The 12,358-nt window shown below is 33.8% G+C and overlaps 1 protein-coding gene across 1 annotated transcript in view; it reads left to right on the top strand.

The window, feature by feature from the left end:
• Nucleotides 1-12,358, top strand: part of LOC149784555 (uncharacterized) — a 73,202-nt gene that overhangs the window by 14,688 nt on the left and 46,156 nt on the right. The window contains exon 3 of the mRNA XM_089932636.1: nucleotides 844-917. Coding sequence (XP_089788762.1) covers nucleotides 844-917 — 74 coding nt within the window. The remainder of the gene's footprint in view (nucleotides 1-843; nucleotides 918-12,358) is intronic.

Genomic DNA, 12,358 nt, shown 5'->3' with positions numbered 1-12,358 from the left:
GTCAAGGAGGCTCACATGTGCCTTGTCCTTTCCTAGAGGTCTAGAAACTCCCCATCTGGGCAGCCTAAAATGGCACAATTCAACTTTGCCACATTCCGGGTATGATAATTGATTAGCGGACCGTCTAGCCAGAAAAGAGAGAACCTTCCTGAACAGAACGGTCGCTGTTTCTCCCTCTGTTGAAGACCTCTAGTGGGCCTGTTTGGTACCAAGCTCAACAACTTCCCTTTTATGTGTCTGTCCTGGATCAGAGAACACAGGCAGTCAATTCCATTCCAGCTTCCAGTGGGATCACCGATTCGCACATGCCCTTGCAATAGAAGCAGGTAATTATTGCATAATTTACACTAGTTTACCACCACCCCCTCGAAAAATAAAACCCCTCAAAATTACATTTTAATTATATAAAACTTACCAGCCATTATTAATAGATTCCCAGCTACCAATGCACTTTAATTATCTGACCTTAGTCTGGGAACAGTTCAGATCACTAGGAATATCCTGCTTGAACCTATATGACTTTGAAATCGAACTGTCCAGGGCTCTCTCTGTAATAGATCTTAAGCATGTTGCATGCAGTGGAAAGTTGGATGTATGAAATTTAGATTCATAATAATTAAACAATTTAGAACAAAGTAATAGCTACTGTTTGCATAATGTGCCTTTTTGTACATTCTTCCAATGAAAGCCTAAAGGGAGAATGTACTTTGACTATATGAGTCACCGTCTATAAACACAATTTCAAAAGTATAGTAGTAGTGGGAGTAGTAGTAGTAGCAGTATTAGTAGTACTAGTATAACAAAAATTTTGGTACTTGTTACCCATATATATTGTTTTTTCAGACTCAACAGACCTCGATGTGAAATATTGTAGGCAAGGTGAGACAGAGAAGAAATCTGATGAAACTGACACTCAGGTTTGTTTTAGGAAGCATTATAATGTTTTGCTATTTATCTTGTTATAGACACTTTCAACAGGTCTTGTTATCTCCCCTTGGTAGAAACTCTTCAATGCCTCTTTTATGAATGCTATAACGGACAATTCTACTTAAGCAGGAGACCCATCAGTTGTCGAATATTTCCTGTTGCAAACATCAGCAAGCCTTGTTGCATTTGTAGCAATTTCAGAAGGAAGGAAGTAGATGAAAAATCAGTATTATTACACAGATTTCCTGCAAGATATTAAGTACGCAGAGTTTGGCTCCACCGGATACGGCTAGCAAGGAAAGATTTTACTTACACAGTTAACAGCCCAATGTGTTCCATTCATAGTGTCAACAAGGCCATCAAATGCGCATCCGGTGTATACAGTCTTCCTGGACATGGTGTTCTAAATGTTGGTAAGTGGCTACAATGAGTAATATTACGATTCTTATTCTGTCATGTCTTTTAATCAGCAGTAATCATGGCCACCCGCAGACATTTTTCCAAGGGTTGGGTGGTGGGTGGAGGTAAACATTTAGTGATCACAGTTATAAACGGACGTAGGCCAAAACAAAATATGCTTAGATGTGAAATTGGGGGAGGGGAGCATACCTTCTTGACCAATATGCAAGCGCCCATGACTCTAACCACTAATGATGCATGCTTTTAAACAATATGATTCCCTATTTAAGTTACTAAGTGTACTCCAAACGGTGGTGTGATATGTTCATAGGTAAAAATGAAATACAATTTTTCATTTGAATGTAGTTTGCTGCTGTGATGCAATATAATTTGATGTTTCATTGTCTTTTATCTATTGTTGTATTGCTTTTTAATCATATGTTGTATTGTCTTATATCTAATGTTACTTGCCTTTTTAATTGGCTGTTACGATTGTCTCATGTGTATTATTACACTGTAAATATGAAATATATGTGTACCTGTCTTTTGAATTATGTTTTGTTGTTAAAATAGCTCATATAGAAATAGTGTTTTGTGTATTTAACCACCATCATTAAATAAAATGTATCTTGCAGAAAAAAATATAATTTTAATATCTGTCTCAACTTTTTGTATCAATCAAAATGCAAAATATTTCTTTTTCGTAAGTTAAAAGAATAGCCTAGTGTTTTATATATATATATATATATATATATATATATATATATATATATACTTATTTAACGTAGTATCATAGTCATCTGTCTGATTGGAACAACATGTCACTATTTTGCTACATTGAGCGCCATCGTGATTGTTTAAATACTGGTCTGCATATTGACTAAAACAAAGGTGAATACACATACACCCAAATAGATTTAAAGAGAATTATGTAACTTACACATGCACCAAGTTTTAATTGTCATGCTACACCTGCACATGTATTTATTAACTTACCGCTGAAAGATGTATTTATATTTGTATAATTATTTAATTTCAGAATTGGGGTAATGAATCATTGGAAGTTGCCAATGGTGACCTTCAACTGTATGAAGATGTTGGACATGTTGACATTGTTCGAATACAGAGATGGAGAGGAATATTCGAGTCCTATTTTAGAATCATTTATTGCTTAAACGGAATCTCCTCCGGACACCTCTACACTTGCATGATGATTGTGGACCGATACATTTGAACTTAATGGCACTCATATTAACAACCAATCAAAATAAACCAGTATCATACAAAGAATAATTCTTTCTACAGTTTCGTTTTAATAAAATTTCCCATGATTGTTGCACCACTGTTCACAAAGGGACAACTGTAGATTGCGCATTACATGTTAATTCTCTTGTTTTAACATTTGAGGATATTGAAAATGATGGACAAAATGCTTTTTATTCCGAATTTCCAAACTGAGCTACCTAAATGGCAATATTTGATAAAATTGAGGATGATGCTTCAATTCAGACAGCTCATTATGTGCTATAAGTGAAAAGGGAGGTCAAAGACACTTGCGTCTTATAGATGAATTCTTTCTTATCTTGATGCGACTGAGACTAGGCTTGTTACTGGAAGATTTAGCAAATCGATGTAATACTGGAACTTTGACATTTGGCATGAGTTTTAATAGCTGGATTGATTATTTGTATCTCCAATTAGACGTCCTGGTTCCACGGCCTTCAAAACGTGCTGCTGATGAATATATTTCATTTGGTTTCTAAGAAAAATATCCCAACTGTGGGGTAATAATTGACTGTACAAAGTTACACACCAAAATGAATAGTTCCTTACGGCACAAATCTTTGATGTACAATGTACCGATCACATATGACATGGCAAGGGCTATTCTGAACTAGGCCAGCCGAAATAATATCATTTGTATCGAATTTGGGGGATGGGAGTATAAGTGACAAATAAGTTACTAAACATATTGGCCTACTTGACATGTGTGAACCTGGAGATGCCATTATGGCAAACAAAGGATTCCTTATTTCAGACATCACAATCCCTAAAGGTGTCATTCTCATCATCCCTCCTTTTAAACAAAAGACAAAAGTTTTCCAAAAGAGAAATGCAACAAACATGGACACATGCATCATATCCTGCTGAGGGACAAGTGACACTAGAAATGTCACAACAAATTACAAAAATATGGAAGATATGTATGTGATCAACACATTTACAGTCGCCATTTTGCAAAGCAAATTAGTATTGTAAAACTTTAACTTAAATGTATTACAATGGTCTGTTATGACCATATTCATGATATTTCTTTCCAAATTTATGTGGCAATTATTTTGACTTTTAGAATATCCTAGCTATATAACAACACAGCTTTACGACTCATTTAGTAAACAATATATGTTCATGTCATTTACAATCTTAATAAAAAGTATCAAACGTTTCACTGTACATTGTTGTGTAACCATTTTCTTTCTCACTGAGTCCATACCTGGCTTGAAATAACAGCTTACATCATTAATCACCTTATTTCTTTTCATTTTCATCGCTGACCGACTGGTACTGATAAACACTTCTAAGCACATGAGGTGTGAACATTCTAGAAATAACTCCTCTCAAATAGAAAAAATAAATTTTTTCTACCAAATATTTTCCACAACTCTAAATTGATCCAAATGCACTGAATTGATGATGGTTGCTTCAAGGTTCAAACAACAAATTCACACCAATTCTAGCCCCTAATTGCCAATAGGTATAGGGCTAAAATAAAATTCATTCTTCCTTTTAATAAATTAGTCTTCAGCACGTACACTAGGAGATTTGAATTTCCTTCTGTCGAATGCTGTACAGTTCTTCCCAGTAGACCTGATAAATATTATCAACAAGAATCATAAACTGCTCCATCTTGACTTGCACCCCAATGAGGAACGTAAAGCCCACCCATATCACATGAAACTCTGGATGACATTGTCTCGTTATGCTTATGTACGTTCGCTGGGCTGCAGGTTCATGATCCCCACCCCATTTGTCTTACTTGGTATCAAATGATGCAAGGTCATTCGAACTGTCACTAAATTATCTGGTGGATTAGTTTCTGTACATATTACAACATGCCCAAACTAAGGACTTGTAATTCTCCCCAAGTGGCTTTTCATCTACATAATATTAGTATGCTGACCTCTCATTCCAAATTCTCTTTTGGCACATTATTCTTTCATTTAAGGTATGTTTCTAAAGTGATTGTTGAAATGAATTGTAGCATTTTCAGCAGTTAAATCTGTGTTACTAGAAAACATTAAATGAAAGTTGTCATTTAGTACTGGTATGCCATCTTCTTTATCCGTAGTCTTTCAAAATGTGTCAACCATCCAACATTGGAATTCAGCTTTTAAAGCTTTTGGCGACACCTTCAACTTTTTGCATAAGTGAAGGCTGCTCAATATTATTTTGTCAGCGATGAAATCAAAGATCCTTTGCTTTCTTCAGTTTAAAATGTCATTGTCTTGGATTATTTCATTTTGGTTTGGCAGAAATTGAAGTATTAGTTCCAACTTTGTTCTTGAAGATATATCCACATGTGCATAAAACAGTACCCTAGCATGATTGCAGGCTTCACCCAACCTGATAAAGTAAAAATAAAGACAATAAAAAATCGGATGTACAAGGTCCCCTACTATTATATATGCATAATTAATTATATATTGTAATAAGTGAACAAGTGATGGAATTTAACTGTCGGGATATTGTAAAGGCAAAGACAAAGTTTGTTCTCTTTTTGTAAAGTTATATTTCAAGTAAAATAAACCAAGATGGATACACATGTTTGATTTTTATTTGAGATTTTTTATATCTTGGAGCATATATATTTAAATGCTACGGCAAAACTTGCTGGTTTATATTTTTAAACTAATTTCAGGAGATAGGAAAATTAATTTCTTCTTTAAAATCATATTTTTGTGGCATATGGGTTTGACATAAACCTTTTATGAAGTATCACAAGACAGTATAACAGTTTATCTTTCTATCAATCTATCTCTATCTCTCATTATCTTAATCTCTCTCTCTCTCTCTCTCTCTCTCTTTCTCTCTCTTTATATATATATATATATATATATATATATATATATATATATATATATATGTGTGTGTGTGTGTGTGTGTAAATCAAATAGTTATCCAGCTATACATATACAATTGGAATCTGCTGAATTCACATTTCTAGAGCTTTTAGACAGACTGACCCATAGAGCAGAATCAGGGTTCTCTTTCTTGTTACTCTTTGGAAGCGACGTTATCACTTTACATCTCGCATAATAATGTAAACATTCCTCCAAAACTTTGTTAAATTAGACACTGAGGACATGTTAGCGAAACAAAAACACTTCGCTTTTCAACTATCACTTTGCCTACATTGACAAAAAAATTTAAAAAATAGTAAATGGAGTTATCGGTAAGTTTTGGAATGTTACACAGATCTTTTGTCCATTTATTCAATGACAACGGGAATGGCATTTTCCCATCAAGAGGAGTGACCAATTTATTGGTTGTTCTTGCAGTGTGTCATGATGATTGTTGGATGAAACACACTTCACATCTTGTATGACCAACAACTGAAACCACTTCGATCACTTGACTAGTTCTTCCTATTATCCCTCTATCATTGTGCCCATTCTGTCTCTGGTAAGATTTAAGTTACACCATTCAAAGCATTATCATGTTTCCATTAGGGGTGCAAAATTTAGAGACAAAATTATCATTGGTGTCAACATGGCGGGGTCAAATTAAGTTAAAACCAAAGCTTGGTGTCAGAACTGCAGATGAAATTAAAACTTTGGGGGTCTCTGATGCACAAAGGAGGGTAAAGGAAACACTGGTTTAAATACTACATTGTAAAAATATATAATTCAGGTCTATAACGGTGGAAGTTGATTAAGTGATGACAGCACCCCTTATCAATGGAAAGCAATTAATTTATTGATAAGGCCTATAGTCGTGTATATGTGAGAATTGAAATATGCACCTTTCTGAAACAAACTAGTGACATTAAAAATTAGTAAGATGTGTTTCCATGTTGACAGTAAAATGTTTATATCGTGAAAATCACGGTATCACAAGCTACTTGTTGGTACTACTGACACTACATAACTTATCATTCTTATTAATGATGGAAGGTCTCGGATGTTATACAGAATGAATTTAATGTGAATATTATCAAAATATTGTGTATTTTGGGACAAGGAGAGATGATGCTGGGCAGTTGAGTGGGAGTGTGTATGAATAATCTGGACATGTATGATATTATAATGTTGATACACTTCCTATTGGAAGGACTAATTGATATTAGATAGTGGATGTGTAGTTACTATGAATGACTTGGATGTGCATGCGATTAGAATGTTGATACACTTCCTAGTGGAAGGATTAGTTGATGTTAGATAGTAGATGGCTAGTGACTATGAATGACTTTAGAATGTTGATACACTTTTCCTTTTGAAGGACAGTTGGTATTGGATAGTAGATGGGGAGTTGTAGGGGTAACTTAGATGTAGATGTTATTAAAATAGGGGATGGATGGTTGATATTGGATAGTAGATGGGGAGTGGTTGGGGTAACTTAGATATACATGTTATTAAAATATCGATACACTTCCTAGAGGATGGACAGTTGATATTGGATAGTAGATGGTGAGTGGTATAATGACATATGTTCTTTGCGTGTAAATGCTTCTCAGAAATAGGATCGGGTAATTCAGATTTAGAAACAATGTTATCATGGATTTTGAAATGTAATGATCTTTTGCGAAGTTAAGATTTAGAAGAAAAAATGTCAACATAGGTCTTGCTCCCATAATGTAAAAAAGATAAACTTTGTAGGGTAAAAAGTTGGTTGGTGAAGTTGTACAAATTAAAATGGATTCCTTTTTATACCTAGTCCAGAAATGTTTAGGTATATATACATTAATATGTCCATCTATTCATCCCTAATTAAATTTTGTAAATTTGTACTCATATTGGACTAGTGGTGTATATGTCTTCAGTTTCAGTATATAAATATTTTTATCAGTTTATGTATGTGTTTGTTTCTGGAGTTTCAAAGAAGTGTGTTATTTTATTCATACTTGGTAAACACATGAAACACACGATTAGGCAAAACAAATATGTTTCCAGTCGGCCGACCATCCTTGTTTCTCATTGCCAACCCTACTATGTCTCCCCCATAGAAAAATGAAAAAAAGTAAACAAATTCCCACAATTGATTTCTGCATGTGATTGAGCAATTTGTACCCAGTACTATGAATGCCGTTACATAATATGTACTAATCATTATAATATATTTAATCTTTAAAAACATACTTACCTTAATTTAAAACCAGTGTAATAGAGCGTTCAATATTTTAGAAAAAAGTCTACCCGATACCTGTCAATTTTAGTGATCAGTTACTGGGTACCTGATTGAAAGGAAATTGTATTAAATGTGTATAAACCTAACTGACTTTGTTGTAAGTTGATGTTGGCTAGGTTGAATTGTTTTAAAAGGTTGCAATGTATAAGTCTCGGTGTATTTTGCACATCAGATATGCATGATGGTGTGATTTGTCGTGGGTAAATCATTGTTGTATTTTGGAAAAATAAATATGCCCGAATGGATCAATAGGTAGATAGGATGATTGACAACAAAACTGTGTAAATTGTATTTGTATTATGGAGTTGAATACGTCACAAATAAAGAAGTTACTTAAATATTGTTCTAAGTAAATCATTTATAATCCACAATTCTTGACATTTGAAATCCATTTATATTATAAATCAATGAATTAAACTGATAAAACAATGAATTAAATTATAGATTTCATAGTGATATAAAACTAGGTTACATACCAATATAAAATAGTTCAGGAAGATCCGGTTCACAATGTCCCATAATATGCTAATTCCATGCATCTTACAAAATAAACAATATATGTAAAATATACATTTTTTAAAAATTTACAGCATAATGTAACCGTCAGTACCTAATGTCATATGATACAAAATCCAAGACCTCATCCACATAGCCTAATAAAGTACTGAAATCTTCTATTGTCGTCCAGTAAATCGTCACGGTCTAGTTATTGCACATACCATCCGACTCTATTTCTTTGGCCTAACTGTAATATAATAGTGCTTATGTAGAGACTAAACTTGAGTTCTGTAAGCAACACCTTGATCATGCAGTTTGGGAAATGTATTAAAGGGTTCAACTTAACAACACATTAGTTGTGCATTAAAATCAAATAACCACCATCTGTTACTTGCCACTGAGCAGGTATCACTCATGGCACAATTGAAGGGTTATCACATGAAAAAACAAGCTAAGCAATTTAGGTCAAACATTTGATGGAATAGGCAGATCAATACTTGGTCTTGAACAAGTACACGTAAATTTGCGGCTCAATCAAAAGGATTGTCAGCATGAAAACAAAGTGGCTGTTACCTTTACAAGCCAGATGTGTATGGGTCCACCTACACTGGTAGAAAACCAGTATATGTTAAACGGGTACTCGATGGCGTGTTTTATTACAAGGTTATTATTACTGGATCGGTACTAGCCTACACGACTCTATAGTGCAACAGAAAATGCATGCTATTGGCCCTGATTAATTGACCAAGGGTACATTTTGTTGCCATTTTTTGTCCATTCATCCATCCATTATCTGCACTTTAATTTCCAGAGTGAAATACTGAAACCATGGACTACAAACTATGGTAATCCAGTTCTTTACAGATAACTCTACAGATTTCAAACAGCTTCGCCTCGGTTTCAGGTTTACAGTGGAATGTTTTTAAATCAAAAACTGTTGGATTGGAAATATATAAAAATTCTTACGAAAAATGAAATTGATAATGACTATTCTGTGTCCAATTTATATTAATGTTTGTCGATTTATTTCTCAAAAAAAGTGGACTGTTTGGTTGATATTGTTTATTTTACTAAAGTTGAATGATATCAAGAAATAGCTCACATGCTGGTGCAAACAAAATTTATCCTTTATTGGAAAACTTACTTTGAAAAAATCATTGATTTTGCCAAAACTTGTTTATTTTGTAGCTGCTTTACTTAGTCATCCACCTCATTTAGAAAATGAACTGAATACATTATTTTTCAAGTTCATTTGTGGTTGCAAAACTGAGAGGGTAAAACTAGATACTTTTACAGTTTTTTTTTTAAGAAAGATGGATTGAATATGATTCACCTGTTTTCAATTTTGTGTAATATAAAACTTCCTGGATTAGGCACATATTACTGAATGAAGATGGTGGATGGCAAAACTGGTTTCTGAAGAAACATTTTGGAAAATTTGTAGGTTTACTGTTACTAAAATTAGGTAAAAATCAAATTGAAAGAAATTTCTAAAATAAGTAGAAAAATACATTTTGGCTTAACTTAATTTGATTTTGTTTAAGCTTTATCACAATCAAAAAAATGAACCTTCGACTGTACAGTTGTAAATGCTACACAAGGTGGAGAACAAATGGTGTTACACTTATTATACACTGTTTTGATACACAAGGATGATGGATTAAATTGTGGTGAAAAGAAACACAGCACAAACTAATAATTTTATATAGTACTTTATTCTTATTTCAAAGATATCAGTGGAGTCAAAAAAAAAAATTTAAGAATTTTTTTTGAAAGTGGAAATAGTTTGTGTTCATTGATCCACTCATTAGAGGATGGATATCACTTTTATTCAAACTTGCCTCCAGTATTTTCCAAGTTAATCCTTGTAAGAACTGACTTGCTCATTAAAATATTAAGATTGTCAAAATTGTATCTGATTCAGCTCGGTCACAAAATAACACATTTTCTTCGTTATGACATATTCACCATGTAAACATGGTCATATGCTTAATATCTTTCACTCCGTTTCATGAGTTAACATCTTGAAAATCATTGGTCAGTTATTAATTGCTATTTTAACAGGAACAAGATAAAGAATGGTAATAATGAGAATTAATTTGTATTATCCAATCAAATATGTTCTGGCTTTCTACGATGTTGAATACAGATGATGCTGCTGTTTCGATGGCTGTCATAGATCGCAGAGCAACTAATGTAGACATGGTATTTGCAGCAAAGAATGAAATGCTCCTCCTTGCCGCTATGCTTCACTAAGTTACGATGGAATTTTGAAATTTAGTTTTGACGTGCTTCTCTTGCTTAAAGTTTGTTGTTTCTGAATCACAATAACCGTGTTTTGGCATTTTGCCTTCAAACTTGAATCACATTTGAACACTGCTGACATGATCTTGTTTTGTTGTATAATATCTTGCCAATTTTCACAAACTTACCAATAATCTTCACCACTAATCTTTAATAAAGCTGGCTTTAAACGTGTTCATCCAAAGCTGTGATGTGTAATATATTTTATTATTCGACATGTATTTCGTTCATTACCTGCTGGCCGTTCCAGTTTGTGGATGATACAATGCAAAACATGATTGTTTAAACTGTCAGAATAATGGTCAAGTGTGATTCAGTTTTGAAGAGTGCGATTCAGGAAGCAATACGGTGTCAACAAAGAGCCCACCAACAATAAATGTAAAAATTCCAGGTTGATGGAGTTTTACTTTGTCAAGTACAGCAGCAAGATAAATGATTTACTCGTTCTGAAGTATGTGATGCCCGTCAAAATAATAGCACAGTCTGTGTGTAGCACATTCACTTTGCTGAGTTGAACATTCAGATCAGATCTTTTTTCGCTCGATTCGTTATCGTAATCATGTTATGATACTAATTACTAATGTATCCATGCTTTTTAGAATTGGTTTGCTATTTAATTGAAGATCGAAAGACAATAATAATGATTTGCTCGTGTTTGCTCGGTCGATATGTGTTGATGAGGTGTTAACACCCAAACTGGATAAAGGCATCTATTTCTGCTGTTTTACCGGTAAAAGCCCTATTAATCTTACAAATATTATTTTTTCATAATCCCCCAATGCCATAGCAAGTCCCGGATGTGATATGTATTCATTTCTCTATAGCAATACACATTATTCATGGTCAAACTGCATCATATACAATTGTGACAATGCTAATGTTATTTCCATAATGAACTTGCCACTTCTGACCAGGATTTGCTCTGAGAATCCAACAAAGAAGTTTGGAAAATATTACCATCTAGTCACTAGTGAGTGCAAAGATGAATACTAATGATGTCTGCATTACCTTCAAACCCGATATTGAACTTTTGAGATTAGTAAAGACTACATGAAATAAAGCATATATTTTGCCATCTAATGGATTTTAAAGACTGAAACTTGATGTATGTTTTCATTTAATGTCATCGTGGTTGTGAATTATGTACACGTTTGGACATGTGTATGACATTGATATCTGAGAATGCCAAGTCTATAAAATATGCTTTTTCTTTGAAAGTGTATTAAAAGATTTGAAAAAACAGCCATTAAGGTTTTAATGTGTTATTCAGATTTGAATATCCAAACATTTGTGCTAGGCTTAGATGAAAAGATAGCTTATTTTCAATTCAACAGCGCTATGTTTAGTTATGTGTACTGAACCCCCACCTTCACCCCGGGACCTTAAAACAGACTTATTGATTCTCAAAATTCACCAACACTGAATATAGCAGGTATGCACCATTGACCTTTAGATTATAAATCTGATGCCTTACCAGCTGAGCAACTGCATTCCACCCCACCCCCATGCAAATAAAATTGTGGGTGCCTAAATCATAAAGGATTTGCACATGTTTCATGTGAATTGAATTTCGAAAGATTGTTGGACATTTTTCATGCAGCTGAATATAATGTGACCTTGCAACCCTTAATGGGTAAGGGCAACTGTTGACTAAGATTTTGCACGTGAATTTCAGTTCATTATGAGTGATCTGTTGAAACTGTTAAAAAGCGATTGCCTTGTCATGTACCCTTTCTATACATCACTGGAGAGATATGGCTACATATGAATCGGGGTATTATGCATGACGAGCGAGAAACAGAGGTGAGGGAGCTGTGTGAATGAT

This window comes from Sinohyriopsis cumingii, chromosome 14, assembly GCF_028554795.1.
Source record: "Sinohyriopsis cumingii isolate HCF-2022 chromosome 14, ASM2855479v2, whole genome shotgun sequence".
NCBI classification, from domain to species: domain Eukaryota; kingdom Metazoa; phylum Mollusca; class Bivalvia; order Unionida; family Unionidae; genus Sinohyriopsis; species Sinohyriopsis cumingii.
Note: the sequence above shows the minus strand (reverse complement) of the source record. Positions and strands in the feature narration are given on the sequence as shown.